Source organism: Pelophylax lessonae (genome assembly GCF_965119305.1).
Source record: "Pelophylax lessonae genome assembly, chromosome: 8".
NCBI classification, from domain to species: Eukaryota; Metazoa; Chordata; class Amphibia; order Anura; family Ranidae; genus Pelophylax; species Pelophylax lessonae.
The window spans coordinates 84,979,108-85,003,200 of NC_138775.1; the positions used below are offsets into that span (position 1 = coordinate 84,979,108).

Here is a 24,093-nt window from a genome sequence, read left to right on the forward strand (position 1 = left end):
ACAGATTAAAAAAACCTTTGTAGAATTATCATTTACTGATTTTTTTTCATTTTGTGATATTTTTCTTTTTCTCTTTCTTTCCACCTGTTTTCATCTACAAGGAGAATGTAAGTATTTAATTTATGTTACATCGCATTGCATTCACAATGATTTTTAGTATATGGGGATCAAAGGGGCAGGAAGCAAAAAAGGCAGAAAGCTGATTTATTAAAGGATTAAAAGACTGGACAGGCATCTCTTGTTTATGCTAAGTCAAGGCACTGGGGCTAAGTTATCAACGCAGGAGGGAAATGTGGGTTAGAATCATTGGCAAGGATAGTATATTTGCTTTTGCCATTTAAAGGCCCAATGTCAATTGACTACTGTTCACTTTAGAACTGCTTCTCTTCCCTTACAAAAGCAGATCAGCAAGAAGATAACTGCAGGTCAAATGTACATGACAATGAGTTCTGAATGGTCTCAGCAGGGCTGCCGATAAAGGGCAGGAGGTCCTGCACCAGGCCTGGGCCACCAGGGAAGCCTGGGCAGAAGGGGCATCAGATGTAAGCAGGAGAGGGGATGATTGATAAGGTGGGGCAATTACAGGAACCGATCCCCTGTGTGTCTCCCCCTGCAGCAGCTAAAATCCAGGTTCTCCTCCCTCCCGCCTGCTTTTAGCTGCTGCAGGGAGAGACACACAAGACATCTGTTTCTGTAATTGCCCCCCTGCCTCACTGATCACCCTGTAAGACAATAACAAGAGAAGGGCGCCTCGACCTTGTGCATTACCACTAAAAAGTTTATCAAAATCAAAATGGGTAGCGTACAATATACTCACAAACATAGGATATGTACAAGCTTGTAGGAAATGGGAACCACTCACCTCCAGAACACTTCTCTACTGCTGGATAGGGTGATGGCGTCCACAAAGACCTGGTATGGCTTACATTTTTTCGAGGGAGAACCCTCTTCTTCAGAGCCAAAATTGCTACTTTTTGGCTCTTTTTGAGTGGCAATTTTGTTTTTGTTTTTTGGATACCCTTGGTCCGGTGGGGGCAGCAAGACCACCTTATCTGTGCCTAAAAAACCACCTATAACATTCACCTTCCCGCATACCACTTGAGAGCAGGAGAGATACTGTTTTTTCAATGATCACCCTCCCTTTCCAGATGCAGAGCAAGGAAAGGGGACAGTAAATATGTCATTACTGGCCCCTTTCTTTTGTGAATGAACACAATGAGTGATCAGTACCAATCACCTACTGTGTTCATTCCGCTTTCCATGAGTAATGCTTCAGTTTGTGAATGAACAGGAGTGTCTGTACAGAGCACTTTCTGTTCATTCACTGTCTGATACAGCTAAGGCTGCAGAGAAAGAGCTGGTGGAATCTGTCATCAGTCTCTTTCTCCATCTCAATAGTGAAACATCGGGGGTCTGTTTAGCCCACTGTCAGCTGAATCTGGGTCACAGGAGTGCAGAAATAATTTTACTGCTGTGACCCATAAGTGAGGTATGGACAAAAAAAAGCTTTGGCCATACTTCCCTATTTAATTGAATCGACTTTTGGTACCAAAGTCTACAAGTTAAAATGTCAGATTTATTTAGTAATGTTCATTATTTTTCATTGTTAAAATTATTTAAAATCCATTTGTTGTGAGATGTTTTGTTTTAACTGTATTTGTGATTTATATTCTACAGCTCAAGGCCACAGTTCACCCTATCAATGTAAGGATTTTAATATTAATTTTTGATAACCTGTGTAAATTATAAAAATAGCTATTATATTGCTAAAATCTTTAAAAAGCAGCATAATAGGCTCAAAGCGGCGTTTAACCCATAAATAAAAATCAAATTTATTGCAGCTTACCAATCCATAGACGTGGTGGCTGCATTCATTTTCTTTTATTAGGCTTTAATTCCTTTATTTCAAGTAGTAAAGCAGTCACCTTTGTACAGCGGCATTGTCAGTCTGGGGAGGGGGTAGTGTTAGATTTGGATGGACCACTAGACTAAAAAAATTGAAGCTGAACTCTAGCTAACACTCCATGACTTCTTGCATCAACATCAGCTTGAAGCATGTATTGTTCCCGCACTAGGGATATATTTCTTTGCTGCTGTTTTTTAAACATGTCGGTGAATACATGAGGGAACTTTTTCTTGTCTACGTATCCCTCATTTATACACTGTATTCTATTATATACTTTAATACATTTTTCAATTTTAAGTGGTTGTTTTTCTGGTCTTTCTTCTCCCAACTGGCCATAAAACCCCTACTTTCTCTGTACTTTGTTTTTAGCGAACATTTACTACGCAATTACAGCAAACAATTTTTTTTCCTTTTGGGATAAAGGTTTTACATAAATTAATAAAAGCTGATCTTTGTCAGCACCCCTAATAGTGTTAATCTCAACCCTCTAACTGCTACTTTGTCTGGACAGCTTGGTCTGTTAAAGTAAGTTGAAAAATAACAGACTTATTGGCTGGATCACCAGGTGAAAATAAAGGAAAAAAACGTAAAACAGAAGGAAAATTAATGTAGCTACCACATCTAAGAATTAGTAAGCTGCAATTAAATACATTTTTGTTTTTTGCGTGTATTATCACTTTAATTCACAAAGCTAAAACATAAGGATTAGGATTCCTATTTAAAGCAGAACTAACCCCTCCTATTCTTTGCACCTAAAGATGGTACTGTCTTGGACTGGGTACACAAGGTTCAAAAATCACGGAGGGTTCAGCAGAAACTGGCCTACGTTCCGCCCTTGTGTACAGCTCCCTGTCCAACAGAACCCAGTCTCACGACTGGCTTCTGTGGAACGAGCATACTGGAAAGCCAGCATCTGATCAGCACTGTTCAGATTTTAAAAAGCTGCCCCTTTTCCATTTCAACCCAGAGGCCGTGTGGTGACTTCATGATTTCAACCTCATCTGGTTTGAAAACTCCTTGTATTCATTGTGAAAAATAAAAGAGCTTCTCTGAATCGCGCCCGTGCAAGTGATCAACCTTCACTATGCAGCAAGGCAGCCACTCGGTACTAGGCCCAGAAGACAGCGAGGATCTTTGTTGTAGCGGCAGTATTATTGCAGTGATTCTCTGCTTGCATAAGGATCAGCAAAGTATGGAATGTGTATACTTACATTGGTCAAAGCTGAACCAATGTAACTATGCTACAAACCTTACCTGGAATTCTGCTTTAGCCCGGGCTCACATTGCTACCATGCGAGACACTGCATGAAATTCGCACAGGAACTGCAGCACATTACTGTACGAGTTACATGCGGTGTCTTTGGGGTACAGTTTGAGCCATGGATTTATATGGGTCAATTTGCACCACATTCACAGCAAACTGGTGCAAGACCCTTTCCAGAATCGGATCACATAGGTGTTCACAAACGCTTCTCGCTGTGTTTTGCAAACCGATTGCGGAGTATCGTTAACCACTTCCCGACCACCTACGACGCTTCCTACGTCGGTCGCGCACGGAAAGCTAGGGGGCGAGGGAAGCCGATGCACGGGTGAGGTGGCTCCGATTGCCGCCTGACACCTGCGATTGCTCCCCGCTGAGAGAGGACGGTCGGCTGTTGTAAACACAGCCCAACGTCCTTCTCCCTAGGATGATCATAGAGCCCATGTGATCCTGCTATATAGGATCACATGTCTCTATGGTCATCTCACAAGCCACGCCCCCCCCCCACAGTTAGAATCACTCCCCTAGGGTCACATTTAACCCCTTGATCACTTATAACCCCTTCCCTGCTAGTGTCATTATTACAGTAACAGTGCATATTTTTAGCACTGATTACTGTAGTAATGTCACTGGTACCCCTAAAAGTGTCAAAAATGTCAGTTAGGGGACCGATCTGTCCGCCGCAAAAAATCGCAGATCGCCACCATTACTAGTAAAAAAAAAAAACAATAAAAATGACATAAATCTTTCCCGTAGTTAGTAGGTGCGATAACTTTTGCGCAAACCAATCAAAATATGCTTATTGCGATTTTTTTTTTACCAAAAATATGTAGCAGAAAACAAATTGGCCTAAAATATTTAAAAAATTCGTTTTTTTATTTTTTATTTTTGGGAATGTCATATAGCAGAATGTGAAAAATATTGTTTTTTTTTTTTCAAAATTGTCGCTCTTTTTTTGTTTATAGCACAAAAAATAAAAATCAAATACCACCAAAAGAAAGCTCTATTTGTGGGGAAAAAAAAGGACGTAAATTTAGTTTGGGTACAGCGTTGCACGACTGCGCAATTGTCCGATAAATTAACGCAGTGCCTGGTCGTTAAGGGGGAAAATCCTTCCGGTCTTAAAGTGGTTTACTTACCATACATTCCCCCTTCTTTCTTGGTTATGCACATTTGCACTCTTAAATATGTGTTTCTTTTCCCTATTTTCTATTTTCATTTTGTTTTTGTAGATTGTGCTATTATTGTTTGAATGTATTTGAAAATACCTAATTAAAAACCTTGTAAAAGAAAAATAGGGCCCACCCTATAGGGTACGTGCCCCATTTGTGCCCATATTTGTGGACAGAATTATTTCACAAAACTTTGCAGAAGCAAAAAAAGAATTAAGCTGAACAGATTCTCTAATTATATGTGTTTTACAGACTGCATTATTGATGTCTATTATTCAGATGTAAAATAATATAACAGTTGTAAGTGGAGTGTGGTCTCCAATAGTGAGGTCACCTATTACAGTCTCTGGCTTTTTTTCTGTCCAACCTGAAGTTTTGGGTTTTCCCACCCCTGTCAGCATGTAACCTCTCTTCCTCTTGCATCTCCCGTGGATCATAACGCATATGGTATGTAAATCCACGCAAACTCACACGTGTCATAGTTCTGACTGTTCTTCAATCCATAGTAATATGGAATATAAATGCAAGGAAAAGATAGATGCCCGCAGAATTAATATTAATATACTGTAGCTTATTCTATATATAGAAAAATTTCCTCAACCCAAATTGCGGTTTAAAAAAATCTGAATATTTAAAAAAGTTTATACGCAACATTTAGCTCTACCAAAACATTAAGATATAAAAATGAATCATTGCTACCATAATAAAAAAATTGATAATAACAAAAAGAAATGTAAATCAATACATCAACACATCATCTATACAGTATATATATATATATATATATATATATATATATATATATATATATATATATACAGTGCCTTGCAAAAGTATTCGTACCCCTTGAAATTTTCCTTTTGTCATGTTACAACCAAAAACGTAAATGTATTTTATTGGGATTTTATGTGTTGGACCAACACAAAGTGGCACATAATTGTGAAGTAGAAGGAAAATGATAAACGGTTTCTATAACTTTTTTACAAATAAATATCTGAAAAGTGTTGCGTGCATTTGTATTCAGCCCCTTTACTCTAATACTACTAACTAAAATCTAGTGAACCCAATTGCCTCCAGAAGTCACCTAATTAGTAAAAAGAGTCTACCTGTGTGTAATTTAATCTCAGTATAAATACAGCTGTTCTGTGAAGCCCTCAGAAGTTTGTTAGAGAACCTTAGTGAACAAACAGCATAATAAAGGTCAAGGAACACACCAGACAGGTCAGGCATAAAGTTGTGGAGAAGTTTACAGCAGGGTTAGGTTATAAAAAAATTTCCAAAGCTTTGAACATCTCATGGAGCACTGTTCAATCCATCATCCAAAAATGGAAAGAGTATGGCACAACTGTAAACCTATCAAGACCTGGCCATCCACCTAAACTGACAGGCCGGGCAAGGAGAAGCAGCCAAGAGGCCCATGGTAACTCTGGAGGAGCTGCAGAGATCCACAGCTCAGGTGGGAGAATTTGTCCACAGGACAACTATTAGTCATGCATTCCACAAATCTGGCCTTTATAGAAGAGTGACAAGAAGAAAGCCATTGTTGAAAGAAAGCCATAAGAAGTCCCGATTGCAGTTTGAGAGAAGTCATGTAGGGGACACAGCAAACACGTAGAAGATGGTGATCTTGTCAGATGAGACCAAAATTGAACTTTTTGGCCAAAAAGCAAAACGCTATGTGTGGTGGAAAACTAACACTGCACATCACCCTAAACACACTGTCCCCACCATGAAACATAGTGTTGGCAGCATCATGTTGTGGGGATGCTTTTCTTCAACAGGGACAAGGAAACTGGTCAGAGTTGGTGGGAAGATGGATGGAGCCAAATACAGGGCAATCTTAGAAGAAAACCTGTTAGAGTCTGCAAAAGACTTGAGAATGGGGCAGTGGTTCACCTTCCAGCAGTACAACAACCCTAAACATACAGCCAGAGCTACAATGGAATTGTTTGGATCAAAGCATATTCATGTGTTAGAATGGCCAAGACCTAAATCCAATTGAGAATCTGTTTCAAGATATGAAAATTGCTGTTCACAGACACTCACCATCCAATCTAACAGAGCTTGAGCTATTTTGCAAAGAAGAATGGACAAAAGTTTCACTCTCTAGATGTGCAAAGTTGGTAGAGACATACCCAAAAAGACTTGCAGCTGTATTTGCAGCGAAAGGTGGTTCTACAAAGTATTGACTCAGGAGGGCTGAATACAAATGCAGATAATTATTTTAAAAAGTTTTGGAAAAAAATGATAATTTTCCTTTCTCTTGACAATTATGTGCCACTTTGTTTTGGTCTATCACATAAAATCCTAATAAAATAAATGTGTGTTTTTGGTTGTAACATGACAACATGTGGAAAATTTCAAGGGGTATAAATACTTTTTCAAGGCACTGTATATAAATATATATAGTGCCATTGATTTAATGCATTCAATTTTATTTGGATATATTATCTGTAATGGTAGGAATTATTCATTTCAAACCACAACTCCAATGTTATTTCAGTGTACTTGCCAAGCAAGAATGGTAAAATATATATGTTTAGACATTAGAAAGTAATTTAAAACAGTCAGGTTAAAGTATGGTGTGGTGTTCATTTTGTTTCAGGCAATATACTTTAGGGGGTCTATAGTTGCCGCATAACTGCTATGGTGCATACTATAGGTGGACCAATTTTTGGTGTATGCTGTTAATCTTTTCTTGTGGAAGGCCTATATAAAATGCAAGATCTTTAAACCAAAATCTAAGCAATTTGTTGTTGCCTTAATGACCAGACTCTACATAGTACTAGTTGATAGTGGTGTTTAACCAGTTGCCGACTGCCGCACGACTATATACTGTGGCGGTCAGCCCCGGCCAGGCAGTGACGTACCGGTACGTCACTCGCCTGTCACTTCCTTGTGAGCCAATAGCGGGCGAGCGCGCGCCTGCGGAGGCGCGCGCCCGCCGCGGCTCGTTCACAGGGAAGTTAGTGCGTGTGACCGGCGGACCCGATGCCCGCCGGTCACTCGGCGATCGTCGGTACAGAGGGAGAAAGTCAGGCGGCTGATGTAAACAAGCCGCCTGTCATTCTCCCCTGTGTAGAAACAGTGATCAGACGGTTCTACTATGTAGGACTGTTGATCACTGTTCCTACACTAGTAGCCACAGCCAATCACAGTTAGAAACATGCCCCTAGGGACACACTTAACCCCTCCCTCCCCAATAAAGTTAACCCCTTCCCTGCCAGTGTCATTTTGCAGTAACAGTGCATATGTATAGCACTGATTACTGCAGTAATGTCACTGGTAACCCCAAAAGTGTCAAAAATGTCAGTCAAGGGTCCGATCTGTCCGCCGCAATGTCGCAGTACCGCAAAAAAAATCGCAGATCGCCGCCATTACGCGGTAAAAAAAAAACACCAAAAATGACAGAAATCTTTCCCTTAGTTAGTAAACGCAATAACTTTTGAGCAAACCAATATACCCTTTTTGCGATTTTTTTTACCAAACATATGTAGCAGAAAACAAATTGGCCAAAAATGTTCAAAAATTTTGATTTTTACATTTTTTTGGGGGGGAATTTCATATAAAAAATGTGAGAAATATTGTTATTTTTGCAAAATTTACGCTATTTTTTTGTTTATAGCGCAAAAAGTAAAAATCGCACAGGTGATCAAATACCACCAAAAGAAAGCTCTGTTTGTGGGAAAAAAAGCACGTAAAATTTGTTTAGGTACAGCGTCGCACGACCGCGCAATTGTCCGTTAAAGTCACGCAGTAAAAAAATCGCAAAAAACCCCCTGGTCAGGAAGGGGGTAAAATCTTCCGGGGCTTAAGTGGTTAACCACACTGCAGCACTATGGAAGACTGCTGTTGGATAAGAAGTGATGTTTAATCTCATTTTATATTCAACCGACAGCTGAAACTTGTTGGAGATCACAGTAAGATAAGATCACTCCATCATTAGCTAAAGAAGCACATATCAGATGAAAAAACAGAATTTAAAAAGAATTTAAAATTTTCAGGAAAAAAAATTATGCTCTTCATCTTCAACTTGACCAGCATCAAGTAATCAAAGTTTTCTGGCAAATGTAGTTATGGCCAACAGTATACTGTATACTGAATTATGTAGCGTGTAACACAGGGAATTTCCTCGGCCCCTCCTTTTGTATTTAACTTGCATTCAGCCGCAATCAGGTACACAGCAGATTTGCTGTCTAAATTCTGCTGTCCAGAACTTAAAGCGGACCTTCACTCATCAAAAACGTTCCCCCCTTAGCATTCACCTTCCTAAATAGCATTCCCCTATATAAGTTTTTTTTCTTTGGAGGGGGTTATTTATTTATTTTGATATATCCTGCCCCTTCCCTCCATTCTTGTCTAGGCCCCAGCTCCTGAAGCCTCCTGGAATATACACGTCACAAATCCCAGGAGGAACTGGCTTTCACATTCTGTAGCTAGAGTAGGGTGGACCTGAAAAGTGTCATCAGAGGTTGGCTTCCTGAACCCATAAGACTCAGCTGGGTTTCTTAGGACATCAAAGAAGAATTTGGTAGCACAAGACCCAGTATGTGACAGCTAAGTGGCAGATCAGAGCAGAACAATGCTGAAATTCCTGGGTGGGTGAGCATGTGAATTCAGGATAAAAGGTAAGAATAAACTTAAAAACGAATTAACTCTTACTCCTATCAGCTTGACGCGATACCGGCATGGTTTTTCTCCAGATTGCCCAATCTTCCATCTACTCTGGCGATGCCCACAGATCCAGAGATATTGGCATCAAATTGTGGCCTTCCTGCATGATAAGATATGGTCTCCCCTACAGCTGGACCCTAAGCAGTGTCTCCTGGGTATATACCCAGATGAAGACATGGACAAGTTCCTGACCACTTTTCTACAAGTTACGCTTTTCATTGCAAGGAAATTGATAGCTAGACAGTGGATGCGGGAGCGCCCTCCTGAATTTACTGTGTGGCTGAAGGAGGTTAATAATGTTCTCCCATATCACAAACTCATGTATAAGCATAGAGGTTGTCCTACTAAGTTCAACAAGATATGGGACAGGTGGCTCCAGAGGTCCGATACCTGCAATTAATGTAGAACAAGCATTCCCCTGCATCTGTCCCATGAAGTTTGTCGTGATATACTGCCTGTGTTGTCTTCTGCTATTGCTCTTTGGTATGTCCTGCTTGTAAGCGCTGATTGTCCCTATCTATGCACAGTTTTGGTTATTGTTCTGTATTATGTTGAAAATTTCAATAAAATCTCTGTTTTAAAAAAAAAAAAACGAACTAACACAGGGGGAGTAATGTCCCTCTTTAATACTGAGAAACCACTGTACCCCAGTTTTGTAAGTGTTTTACATCATCATTGTTTTTTTATTTTTTCTTTCAGCTCTGCAGAACTATGCATACCCTGGTGTCTACGCCTCTCCACCATATCAGTACGGTAAATAAAAATAAATTATATTTTTTTTCCCCAGATGTATTAAGGTCTGTTCCATAAATAGAGGTACTATTTACAGGTGTGTCTTATATATATGGGGCATGCATAAATATAATGCATGTAAATATATTTAAATTGTATGCTGCTATAGCCTTTGGGATTTTTGAAAAGCACAACCACAGCAAATGGGGCAATAAACCTCTACAGCCAACCTTGGAAGCCTGGTAAAATATTTGTATATATTTTGTGAAAGTAAGGAACCTATAGAAAAAAATTATGTCAGTTGCTATTTTTATTATGTGCGCAACTGTTTCTTAAATGTATATTTTCCAATAAAAAAATACCAGCAAATACATTTTAGCGCACTCAAAAATAAGTTTACTGTTCAATTTACTGCTAAATGTAATACATGAGTAAATAAATGCCAAGTATGTTAAAATGACATTAAAGGCTCATAACAAAAAATAACTTGGTTATACATGTTATCTGGTTTTGCACAGAGCAGCCCCGATCCTCCTCTTTTCAGGCCCGCCGCCTGGCTCCTCCTCTTCAACCAGTGCCCCAAAAGCAAGCCGCTTGCTCTGGGGGCACTTGTGTGTGCTCACTCTCAAGCCCCGCTCTATGCATCCATAAGACACATAAAGACGGGGCCCAACCCGCCCCCTGCTCTCTCTTCATTGGCTCAATGGCTAGGATTGACAGTAGCAGGAGACAATGACTGCTGCTACTGTTTCAGCCAATGAGGAATGAGAGACCCAGCAGAATCTTGGCGATTGTGCGCATCACTGGATCAAGATGGTGTTCAGGTGAGTATTAGGGGGGCTCGGGGGGCCACTACACACAGAAGGTTTTTTTACCTTCATACATGGAATACATAAAAGTAAAAAACCATGAGCCTTTAAAACCACTTTAAGCCTTTAAAATGCATGTGTCTGTGAAAAGAATAGGATGCCCAAAGTTGTCATCCAACGATGCTTTTAAAGTCTTTAGCTCAAGGTTAGATTTAGAATTATTGTGTATATAAAGGCCATAAAATTATTCTTCACTCTAGGTTGCATGGAATATCTAATATGTGTTGCCCAATTGATGTTTACATATGCACGCTTGTCCTAGATGATCCCAGGAAACACGCAATAGTGAGGTTTGGGAGGGGGGTCCTACCTGTTGTGTCCCACCTGTTGTGACTTCTATTAGAAAACTGTCAACCTGCTGAATAAAATGTAAACAAACGATGTTTATCCTTCCTGAGCCCTTCAAGTGAGCTTTATTGCCAGGAGGTGGCATGGCTTTATCATCATGTGACCACCGTGATTAGTTCTCACAGCTATCACATGACTGGGAGCCTGTCTCACTAACTCCCAATCAGAAGCCATAACCGAGAGCTGTCAAGTAAAACTTGGTCAGTGTGCTGGGAGCTCACAGTGAGCTTGTTTTCAGCACACAAAATCAAGTCACCGTTAAAGCCCACTTCTCCACATAGATGCATTTTGCGATCAGCAGTTAAAACCTGTTTTTTGCCAAACAATAACTCCAGCATATGGAAATGTTGGAAAACTTGGCAATCCGTGGATTTTTGCACATGCTCATAAATCCCTTGGGGGGGGGGGGGGGGCACAGATGCACATCAGGACTCTGCCATGTCCCAGGGATTTTTTAAGATAGTGGCACAGAAGAGGGACAGAGAGAGGGGATTCATGCTGCGGTGAAGTTCCACTTTAATGTAATAAATGTTCTGATAGACCTTCTAATAAGCTCTTGAGAACATCAACAAAATTGGCTGGGGTCTACATAATTCTAATGCAGCACCCTTGTCTTAAGCGGGGTTGCTAGTAAATTTTGTTGTGCTAGGTGGTAGCTAGCCTGGCTGATTTATAGTCTTGTGGTCATTGGATTTCCCTCCTAATCCTGGTTTGGCTGTATTTCCCCCTTCTGTCAGTAGGTGGCACTGTTATCTTTGGCATTACATGAATTACATGAATTACAGTGAGTCAGGTTATGAATATGTATGTTTCTCTCAGCCAATCACACTGGTAGCGGAGCATGCTGGGAGAGGAAGTCAGGTGATCTGTCTCCTAATGCCAAGACCCCCTGTCTGGGTGGGTGTGTGAGGAATAGCTGCTGCTGTGTAGGCCTGAAGCCTGGGGCCTAACCATGTGCTCTGGGCTCTGGAAGGGAGAGCCCGCACACTGCTTGGAAGAGTGAAGGAGACCTGAGATGAAGTACCAGAGGTGACTCTGCCATGTGTTGGAGAGCCTGGGAAAGCATTAAGATGGAATTATCCACAGAATTCCTGCACCTTCTGTGAGTTACATACTATTGCCATAGGAGACTGGACCTAGGGGAGAGGTGTTGCCTCCCAGGTCAGTCCACATCTTATGCTACAGAGTACAGATTGCTACAGGAGACTGGACCCAGAGGAGAGGAGTTGCCTCCCAGGTCAGTCCATAGCTCAAAAGCTCTTTTTCTGTACTGCTGTCTACCTATTCTGAATTTTTGTCCTGTGCCCTACCCCTCTCTCCCATTTTTTGTTCCTGTTGTGAGAAATAAACGTCTTTTGTTTAAGCATAAAAGTGACTGGTGCCCATCTTTCTATCTTGTTCACCACCCGCCATGCCCAGTAATCTGCACCCTGAGGAGGAGGGATTTCGGCCCTCCCTGTCTCTGGGGGTCACCACCAGGCCTCTGGAGTTTGGGGGGGGGGGGGCGCTACACTTATAAGCTACTGGTCATTAACCATATAGTTTTGATGGGTCATTTCTTTATAGCATCCCCCTCTGAATGATGATGAGTACAGAATTTTCCCAATTCCAGCTTATATTATAATTCCCATATACAGTATGTAGTCTTTCACATTACATTAGCGGTAAGAATCACTGCAGTTCTTTATGATCATTATGTGTAAAGCAGCTTCTGTTATTAAAATGTATCTTGCTTGTCTTTTTTTTACAGCTCAGACGCCTTATAACTGGGGTAAGGACACCATGAAACATTTTGTTATACAGTAAAACCTTGGATTGCGAGCAGAATTAATTCCTAAAACATAAATCAGTTTATAGTCCATATAAAAAGATTAAAGAAATGTGATAGGTTGTGTAACCATAAAATGTCCATCCACAAATGGCATCCTTCACAAGGGGATTAGAAGAAAAATCCAGCAGGAGCTACAGAGTATAAAAGAGAAGAGAGGCACCTCTAAGTGTAGCAATATGGTTACATTTAATGAAGGTACAACAATTAGCAGCTCACATGATTGATAATTTAAACAGGCACAACTAAGTATGCAGGCATCCGGGGTAAAGCTGTCCACATAGACCATCCTCCGCACCGCGGGATCCCACCACTGTCCGTCTGCAATCGTGATCGGAAAGACTATCCTGCAGTAGAGAGATCTGAAAGCGAGACTTGAAGCGCTTGTGGAGCGCAGAGCGGAAGGGATGACGTCGATGGTGGTGTGAAGGATGGTCTATATGGACAGCTTTACCCCAAATGCCTGCATACTTAGATGTACCTGTTTTATTCATTAACAATGTGAGTTGCTAAATGTTGTACCTTCATTAAATGTAACCCCATTGCTACACTTACAGACTTCTCTCTTCTCTATTATACTCAGTTGTGACATGACGGTACTTGTATATCAAGACATTGCTTGTCTATCAAGTCAAAAAATATTAACAAATTTTGCTTGTCTTGCAAAATGCTCTCAAACCAAGTTACTCTCAATCCAAGGTTTTACTGTATTTGTTTGATAAGTATAAAAAACTGTTGTTCTTTCAGAAATTCAGGACTGTCAGGACTGTCATGTGTTATCTCAAAGGGTACTTCTAGTTCTCCATGGTTGTCCTGCCATGGTTTCATCCATGGTGGTAGTCCGTGGAATACATAGAACCGTTTGCACCTATGTATTTTGTATTCTGTTAACCCTGATGCACATCAGCCTTTAAATGGTTTTAATGATTTTTTTCTTTAAAAAAAAAAAAAATGGGAGTGGTTGGGTAGTTTAGCAGAATACAATGGGCTGTGCTAACAACTCTCAATCCACAAAAACATCTGTGTTGTCAGCCCACAACAGGTTGCTGAACACATTTTTTTGGCAGATCAACAGGTATATTTCTGTACTTGCTAAGTCTTTAAGGGGGATAAAACATGGAGAATTGTGCATGTACTGAAGACATGTACTTCATATGTTATTTAATTTATCTTGACATACAGTTAAAAAAAAATCAATAACGTTACACGTCCAACTTCTAATAGATGCTGGGTTTTCATGTCAGCGCCTTTATTGGGCATATGTAATTGGGTCTTAAAGGTTAACATTTCTCTTAGTGGCTCTGATCTTGGTCTAGATCAGTGATGGCGAACCTTGGCACCCCAGATGTTTTGGAACTACGTTTCCCATGATTCTCAACTGCACTGCAGAGTGCATGAGACTCATGGGAAATGTAGTTCCAAAACATCTGGGGTGCCAAGGTTCGCCAACACTAGTCTAGGATGTCTGTGTGAAACTAGAAAGTGAGAAGCTCTAGAAACAACACCCTCCCCGGAAAGGCAAAATTCTAAAAGAGTGCTCTAAAGGCACTGTAGTTAGGATGTTCTCTACCCTTGGAAAAAGTTATTCTAATAGTGCAGAAGACCTAGCAGCAAGGCATGGCTATAAAAAAGATATCCACTCCCAAAAAAAATAAAAACAAGTAGGATGCTACAGTCCATGTTTTTTTTAAATGAAAGCTCTGAACCTTTTAGGGAAATGTTAGAGATGTAAGAGATATTCACTACAGAGACTTTGAAGGGGGTGGGTAATCATAGGTATACAATGTCTGTCTAACAATGCAATGTTAATGAGGCAGTGCAGTATCACACAAGTATACTTGAGAACAACATAATTAGGAAAAAAAACTAATTTTTAAAAACCAGGTACAGAGACTGACAAAGTAGGGCTCCCTCTTCCCTTTTAATTTCCCCAAACAAGAACACTTATGTGACTAAAGGGCTCCTTAAGTCTCCATTCAAATCAATTTTTGTAACATAGGTTCCTATAGAATACGTTCAAATTTTGTGCCTCTGCATTGTTGGAAAGGGTTGGGGACTTTTTTAAAAGAAAAACTTTGCTTATTTTGCTTTTTTGGTTCAATAGAATTCAATGGAGAAGCTGCATTTTGATACTATTTGCGTTTTTCATTTTTAAATCTGCCCAACAACAAATTTCCCCCCCAAAAAAAGCATAAAAAATGCAAATTGCAGTAAAATCATGGCAAAATTATGGTAAAAACTGTAGAAAGCACAGCAAAAATCGCTACAGAAACACTCAAAAGCAACATGCATAGGTGTGAATCGAGCCTTAGGGGAGAAACAGGCCTTGAGGATTGATCGTGCATGCATGTCTGACTGTTCCCTACTGTCTATAGCCAGCCTTGCCTTAAGCCACTGCTAAATGTTTGCCCCCAGGGACTCATTGTACATCATGAGAATGAAGTTAAACCCTAGAACTAAAGACATCAATGTTAACCACTGTGGCCTTTCATAGCATTATTTGCACTCTGGTTTGTGTCTGCAGCGTATAGTTCATGGCTGGTGTAGGTAAATTTATAATTCCAGCTACCACTGCTAGCACAGCTATTATTTTAGCTTATGGATATGAATTTCAATAGTGTTATTTACAGAGATTGTTTTATGTACCATTCAACTAAAGTAAATGGAGACAGTGGGGTTGATTGATTAAAAGCAAATCGGCTGTTCACTTTGCAACAGAATTTTCCCAAGAGGTTGGTGAATGTGGTAAAAATTCCCTTTGCAAAGAGCATGCTATTGTGTGCAAGAAAACATATATATATATATATATATATATATATACACACACAATTTGATTTGATGGTGGAAATCAGCACAGCTTCTTCACATTCACTAAGCCAAGGGAAAATGTCCCTGGAAAGTGCAAATTTCCTTGCCTTTAATAAATCAACCACAGTATGTATTTCTCTAAAAACTTGATTTTTTTTTTTTTGAGAAAATGGCCAACACCTGCTGACTTATTAGGGTAATATGGACTATGCAGTCTCTATAGCAACATGTTCTGGGCAAATAGAGGGCAAAGCTTGTGATCATTTAGTCCATGACATTTGCTATGGTTTCCAATTATGACCAAAGAATAGAAGAGTCATATTGAAACAAAACTCTCCTGTGCCTACATCTAATGATCAGATGTCAGTTCTTTATATGTATAAACTGCATGACATTTTTCAGAAATGCACACGGCCTTGCTGCCCTCTTAGGACTGGGGAGGTCCTCATGACACTCTACAAGAAATCAGACAAAGAGAGGGCACACTAGCCTAGTGCATTATCCCACGTACCTTTTATTAGTAATCCAAATAAAACATACAAACCATTTGATGAATATAGCATATCAAAGTATCAGCTCAAGGTTTCTGGATCCACCTAGTGTACTCCAAAACAGGGGAGGAGACCCTTGGGATCCTAGCTAGAGATTGCATAGTCCAAACTACCCTAATATGTCAACAAGTGTTTCGAGGGATGGATCCTCTTCCCTAGAGTCAAACCATCAAGACCTTCACACTTCAACAATATATAAACACAAACATACCTACTCACTATTCACCATGAGTAGGTATGTTTGTGTATATAAATATTGTTGAAGTGTGAAGGTCTAGATAGTTTGGATCTGAGGAAACGCGTAAGCCAGTTAGGATCCCAAAGGTGTCCTCCCCTGTTTTGGAGTACCCAGGACAGATCGAGAAACCTGAAGCTGATACTTTGATATTCTATATTCATCATATGGTTTGTGAGTATTATTTTTTTGGATTGCTAATAAAATGGATGTGGGATAATGCACTAGGCTGGTGTGCCTTTTCTTTGTCTTATTTCTTGCATAAAAAGAAGACACTGCTATAGATCACTGAGGTGTTTGTCCTAAATTTTACATCCACCTGTACCTATTTCAAACGCCTCTGAAATGAGCAGGAAAAAAAATGCTTGTTGGAATCTTTCTGGCCTTGGAATTAACTTAATTGCTTTATTCCTATGGTCCATAATAACTGTTGTTATTTTTTTTACTAGTCTTAAATAGAGCTACAGAATGGGACTTTGCTACCTCTCTCCTAATATTTTTCCATAAATGTCACAGGCATTTCTCTATCGTATTGTCATAGTAGTGTAACTTTGTCTTGACAGTTGATTCTGATCCTCATTTTGTGATAAGCGTTCCAAGCAAGAATGATGCTTTGTGCTTTAACATACAAGAGGAGCCTGGAGTGGTGTTAAATCTGGTTGAGGACCAAGAACTCGGTATGTTATACAATGTGTGACCATTTATCTTTGATTAATTAATGTTACATAGTTACATAGTAGGTGAGGTTGAATAAAGACAATAGTCCATCCAGTTCAACCTGTGTAGGTGTGTGTGGCGGTAATCATCTCTCATACCCCTGAATGTTCTGATCCTTGAGATGTACGTCTAAGAGTCTTTTGAAAGCCACCATACTTCCCGCAGAAACCACCTCTTGTGGTAGAGAATTCCACAATCTTGTAGCCCTAACAGTAAAGAACCCCCCACTTTGCCTGAGTTTAAAACGCTTCTCCTCTAATAGCATTGTATGCCCTCGAGTCCTCATGCAATCCTTTCGACTGAATAGCCTTTTTTCTATGCTGAGATCGCCATTGAGATATTTACAAATTGCTATCATGTCCCCTCTCAGGCGTCTCTTCTCCAGGGAGAATAAATCAAGCGATTGCAGACGCTCTTCATAATTAAGGTCCTCCAATCCCCTAATTAGTTTAGTTGCCCTTCTCTGGACTCTCTCCAGCTCCAACACATCCCTCCTGAGGACTGGCAAAAAGAACTGGACAGAATACTCCAGATGTGGTCGGACCAGAGTTTTATAAAGTGGAAGGATTATAGTTTTATCTCTGGAATGCATCCCTTTCTTTATGCATGCTAATATTCTGCCAGGTTTGGCAGCTGCCGCTTGACATTGCATGCCATTGCCTAGTCTATCATCAACCAAGACTCCCAGATCTTTCTCCATTTTTGATTCCCTCAAAGATCCCCCCCCTAAAGTGTATTGTGATTTGATGTTTTAGTCCCCAAGTGCAAAACCTTAATGTACACATAAAGATTCTGATTCTACAGTTATACTCACTACTGCAGAGAATATTATGCACAATTTTACAATCACAACACAGATAACCTACCTAGGTCTAAGGAAAATCTCACTATTTCATACAACCTCATTCAAATTTAAGACTCATTTAAGGCTGGATGCATGGCAGAGTTCTGGTCCATCTTGGGGATCCAGTTCAGGGCAACATTTTACTGTTCTTTTTGGCTGCACTGATACAAATCATATTTCATTATTGTAATTGTTATGGGGTGGGTTCTATTTGTTGCCATGGGTTCCATATCCTCTTTATCTTCCAATTTGTTGCCACTATAGTTATACAAAAATTATACTGTGCCATAGTATTTCAAATAAACTAATTTGTACCCTTGTTTGGTTAGGTGGGGAATGATGTGTTTGGTGTGTAGGCAGGTGCAGTCTACATTCTCCACTGCAGGTGGCGCTCCTCAACTGCGGTACCACAGCTGGAGAGGAAGTCAAGAGGTTCTTAGCCAGGGGTCCATGGACCCCTAAGTGGTCCATGGATAGGTTTCAGGGAGTCAGTGAGTGTTAGATAAGAAATATTCAAAAAAGGTTAAGAACCATTGATCTAACACCACAACCAGGGGAAATTTGATTAAAAATGGGATTAGGAGTTGTCAGTTTAAAGTGCATTGAATGTAATATTTAACTTTTTCTTATATAGGATGAATATTACAGTAAAGACCTTTTCCTAGTAAAGAAAAAATGTTGCACATGATAGGGAATGTGATTTTTGCTGGGTGAATTTCCTCTAATTTTGGCTGATATTTAGGTGAAAGTGCAGCACAGAATTAGGGGTAAAAGTCTGGTGAAATAACCATCAAATTATTGATAAATATACCCTTAAGTATTTGCTGTGTTTTCTGTTTTTGTTTCTTCCAGTGAGTTAGCATAATTAAGACATATATTTTTTACACACTTGAAATGAGTAACGAATGTATTTTGCTTGTTTTTAAATTCTTTATTTATCAGCTTTTACGTCATTCAGGGTTTATCAGGGCCTACAGGCTCCCACAAACAACAAGCAGCATGGGCAAAGAGCATGGCACACATACAGAAATAAAGTCAACAGTAGAATCACCACAGATAGACCAGCAGATATAAAGTCTATCAAAGCAGTAGCCATGCAGCTTCCTTCGCCCAAGGACCCCTGGCAAGCTTATATCCCGTATAACTTTTTTTTTAGTACAAATGGAAAAAGATGAAAAAAGAGAAAGAAAGGAAAAGGAGGAAGGAAAGAGCAAGAGAAGAAGGAAAATAAAAATGAGGATGGGGTTTAGGGAAAAGAAAGGGAGTGCACTGTCTGAGTAGAGCTGGCTCAAGGAAGTCTGTTGAGGTCAAAGCCATTACCACAAAAGGAATGGTCAAGGATGTCATGGTTGAGAGCCCAGAATATCCCGATATTCAGATGTGAAAGTAAATTTATCCACTTAAACAACGTTTTACGAGTCCATTCCTCTCTAAGGTGTGCCCCAACCATGAGATTTTCTGTTAGTTGAACTTCATTGATCTTGGCAAGCCAAGTCTTAATGGAAGGAGGTGTGATTTGTTTCCAGAATAGTGGGATACATGCCTTTGCAGCATTCAGTAAATGAAGTTTCTTGGATCTTACTAGAGATGGAGGCCTTGTGATACATCTGTATAATCCTATCCTTCTGCTGTTCAGTAAAAGTAATAAGAAAATCACGTTCCAATTTGAGAAGGTACTCCAGAGATGAAAAGCTCTGTGGATGTGATATTTTGCCTGTTTGTAACATTTTAGAATAAGCATACACGTGTTTTTGCTATCCTCATTTGCTGGTTTGCAGTCACACTGTATCATCCTTTTTTGCACACAAACTAAACTAAAGCTGATGTTTAACTCCAAACACCTTAATATTTACATACATTTCAGTCTAGCCCTATTAGATAATTTCATTGTAATGCGTTACTACTTTAACATTCATATGCTACTGAAATGGAACATTGTGACCCTTTAATATATTATCCTCTGTAGGCATCGCTGTCAATGGGGAAATTATTGGAAAGAAGAAAACAGGCAATAATGTGATATCAAAGGAAACCTACTTTGGAAAACTAGGAATTGTAAACAGAAAGATGAAACTGAGAATTGAGGTGACTACTGAGACAATCACTATCATGATGGGTAAAAAAAAGAAGGAATATACATGGGAGAAGAAAACATCTGTCAAGAAGGAAGGGTATGGAAGTGAACTTTACTTATTTTTATTATTCTGGTAGCACTAGCTTTAAGTTCCAGTTCCAACTTTAACCAAGTGAACCCCTAAAGAAACGACTAAGACAAAACTTACTACATCTGTGCCACAGGAGAAATTGTGCCAAATCCAATCAGGTCCTGCACCCTTATTTTACTGTAGCGCTTACTCCTACAGGAGCCACTGGATATGATGGGTTCTCTGTTCTGCTACAACTCTTTAAGCTACTCAGACCCCACTGACACACCTCTGTAACTTAAAAGCTAGTATGCAACCACTTTATAATAATGCATAGAAAACAGGCAACGAGCAACTTGATGCTGGACTGAAAAGATGTATTATGGCAATGCAATTAAACAATGCATGAATTATTGACAGGAGGTTGAACATGTTTAAAGATGCTGTTCTAGATAATGTGAACACTAAACCTTAATATGATGGCAATCAACTGAATTGTGATGTTAAACCAATTTTTTTAACTGGTGCAAACAGGGTTAAAAGTGTCAGCCTAAACTAACCCAAAAATGAAGGACCTTGTGTGCACACTACATATATATATATATAGCCCCGATAGTGGGTGGGTTTATACCTTCCTGACAAAGGGGTACCCCTGGAGGTAACTACAAGTTACTGGCGCCTGATTGTCAGTATAAGCTGGCTATCATTGGGGCTCTTCCGTAAGGTGGTGCATGTATAGTTGTCCCTTTAGGAGTGTGCAATGGTGGGCTAATGGGCTGATAAACTGGGAGCAGTCTCTATTGCATTTACTATGTCAGTGTTGAGATAAGCAAAGGTAGTTCCACTCACCCCTCCTGATACACAGAAATCTGGTCCAGATCACTTGGCGGTCTACTGTCCCAGAAGTCTCAGTCCTCATGATCAGGTCCTCACTGTCTCTCCCTAATTGTAGGCACACACGGAAAGAGGTCCCTCCATTTTTAGGTCCCAGCACGTCAGGAGAACTCCTGATGTCTCCGTCTATTGGTCTCTGGTGTGGCTACAGACAGCCCAGCAAAAGGTCTGCACTCTCTCGGTCCCCTTTGGTAAAGATGCCTATAGCCCCTGGTCCCTACACAGTTCCACCAAAGGCTACATATCTGCTAGGCTTGGTCTCTTCCTGCAAAAGACCCAGATCTGTCCAGAATTGCCTGGAAAAAGTCCTGTCTCTCCTCTTTTGTTGTGCAGGGAATACTGGGTAGTGAAGTCCACAGCTCCATCAGTCTCTATTTACTTGCATTGCACTGTGCCCCTTTAAGGACTACATTCCCAGAATGCATGACGGCTGGTGCATAGCAAGTCCTCTTGCCGCTGATTGGATCAGATCCTCTGCTGACAGGAGGGAGGGGCAGGAGCAGATGGTGAAATTTCAAACAGAGCTGTTCCGATGCTCACACAGCAGGGAAGCTCAGGGTGAGAGTTGGATGCTGCACAGCTCACAGAAGTCCAGACTTTGCACTGCTCACAGTATGGGGGAAGGAAGGCTGGCAGAAGCTAACACAGCCGCCTACACTACCTATGCTCGGGGACCTTTAATTGGACAGAGGAAGATAACATGATATCTTGGTGGCTTCGTTCCATCCCTGGCAGTCCTACCACTCTATATCATAGCCAATGCTGGCTATAAAAAAAATTACACACTGTATTTACTTTACTAGATGTTTTCCTTTTTTCTTTATTATTGCAGGCTTAACCTGGTTGTCAATAAGAAAAACAATCTAACACTATCATTTGGCGAAGGGGCAAAATTTGTCATTCTTTTACATAATTTTGCGAAAAATGATTCTCTACACACGGATTTCTTAGGATTCTATACTTTGGATGATCATGAATTTTCTGCAGGTGTTCATGGATTGTTAGGTAAGGTGACTGTATTTATACACTAGAGTTAATTTTTACTCAGCTTTTGTATGCAAATAACCATAGATTGATCTATTATTAGAAGTCTGGAAATACCAAGCTTAAATTTGAACCATGGATAACCCTGTTGGCACCACCCGGCCCAGTGACTTCAATCTGAAAATTAAAGAAGACTGGTGGAAAATTCTCAGCCAAACAGTGACTTAAGCTAATCAGATACAATCATTGTTCAGGTATTCTGAAAGTCACAGGTGCTGGCTGTCAGAATACAATTGCTCACAGGGGAGAGTCCTCCATGCACACTGTTTAGTATGTATGAAGGAATCTATTGATTTTCCTTGTTCAGCCCTACACGTGTCTTAGAACTCATATGATCAAACAATTTTATTGATTATTTCTAAAATCATCCAAGCTGCATTTTTAGTGGCTTCCTTATACTAAGAAAATAGATACAGAAATGGCAATCAAATAGTGGGCATTAAGATGAGAATAAGATAAAGTAATACCCTTATCCAATCCATTTTTGGATAAAACACACCAAACATTTTTAAAACACACCAAACTTTTATGATACAGCAATCTGCAGTATTTTTCTGTGAGCCCAGAGCAGCAGAGTCATTTACCCACAGCCCAGGGCTCACAGGAAGTGGGCTGAATGATGCTGCCATTCAACCAAAAACAGCAGCACCCCCTAGTAGTGAGAAGACTTAGGTAAGTTTTGCAGTGAAAGCTGCATATGTTATTTCAATAGGGCCAGGCCAAATTTAAAATATCCTTACCTGGAGTTGAGCTTTAAATTATAAAAAAAAGGGGAAAAGAATCTGCGCTCGGACAACAAGAAGTTAAAATAATATTGAGGATCCTGAAGATAAATGTGAAGGCAGCCAACTAAATGATAGATTACAAATCATATAGGCATAAATAAAAGGTGTAGTAGCGCCAAACACTGTAACTAGATATTAAACAATGTAGAGTGTCCACAATAAGTCCCAACAGTCCAAGAGAGATGAGAAGTAGTGGAGACCAATTCCCAATATCAGAGCCGTGCGGATGAAAGGAAGCCAACACCCAAGCGTGGAAATATGCCAACTGCTTACCAGATGTTAGATGGATATGGGCGATGCAATAAACTCAAATTGGGCCATCAATGACAGACAGTGCCAACGGTATAACTCATCGATTCCCAGTGTCTCAACAGATCATGGTTAAGGGCAATGAAGGCTCAAATCGTACCACCAGACAGAGTAATGATCTCAGCAATATTCAATTCACCTCAAAAGAAAGGGGCAGGACATAGTGCAGACTGTACAAACTCAGGTTTAATAATTGCATAAAAATATACTCACACAAAGGTGAATGTATACAGGCATCATAAATGAGTAAAAACCGCGGTATTGGTGGCGTGCTGCTCGTTCCGGATCACCTGACGCGTGTCGTCAAGGAAGTGACATCATCAGAGGTGGACCGGATGTACACGGCAGCACGCATATAAAAGGACAAACCGGAAATGACGTATGCGGATGTAAACCGCAAGTGCGTTCCACTTGGTCATCAGCCGGAACCGGAAGTGACGCACGCGGAAAACATCCGTCAATGCGTTCCATCGGGTTCCACCGGCCGGAAATAGCCTATGACAGCTATAATAAGTTTATATAACCAAATTTATAAGAGTGATTGTGTGCTCAACCAACCAGACACAGTCACTCTAAACAGCCGGTGCTGATAGGACAAAAAAGAAAAAAGAAAGAAAAAGACTACCAGCATAGACAAAAACAGAGATCAAGTGGAAGGCACATAAAACAGTTGCATGCTATGCAATTTTTCTATGCAAGAGAAGATCTATACCTCTCAAATAATAAAAAAATGCCATTAAACACATATAACACTGGATATGAAATTAACCCACTCAAGGTCATATAAATATCCCATAAATGATAAAACATTGTAGAAGAGGACGGAGGATATTAATGCTGACTCAGACGGATATAAAGTAACAGCATCAAATATCCACACCGTCCCAAACTTCATAAAATAACAAATACTGACTCTGAAAAAACTAATAAAATAAAATAGGATAAAATACATCACTAAAAGATCCTCATAAA

The 24,093-nt window shown here is 40.1% G+C and overlaps 1 protein-coding gene across 1 annotated transcript in view; it reads left to right on the top strand.

Annotated features, from left to right (window-relative positions):
* The window catches only part of LOC309562158 (inter-alpha-trypsin inhibitor heavy chain H3-like), a gene marked incomplete at its 5' end in the record, with an annotated part of 129,809 nt that overhangs the window by 83,068 nt on the left and 22,648 nt on the right, over positions 1-24,093 (top strand). The window contains 5 exons of the mRNA XM_082266283.1: positions 9,674-9,766; positions 12,713-12,733; positions 16,948-17,061; positions 19,912-20,116; positions 21,816-21,988. Coding sequence (XP_082122409.1) covers positions 9,674-9,766; positions 12,713-12,733; positions 16,948-17,061; positions 19,912-20,116; positions 21,816-21,988 — 606 coding nt within the window. The remainder of the gene's footprint in view (positions 1-9,673; positions 9,767-12,712; positions 12,734-16,947; positions 17,062-19,911; positions 20,117-21,815; positions 21,989-24,093) is intronic.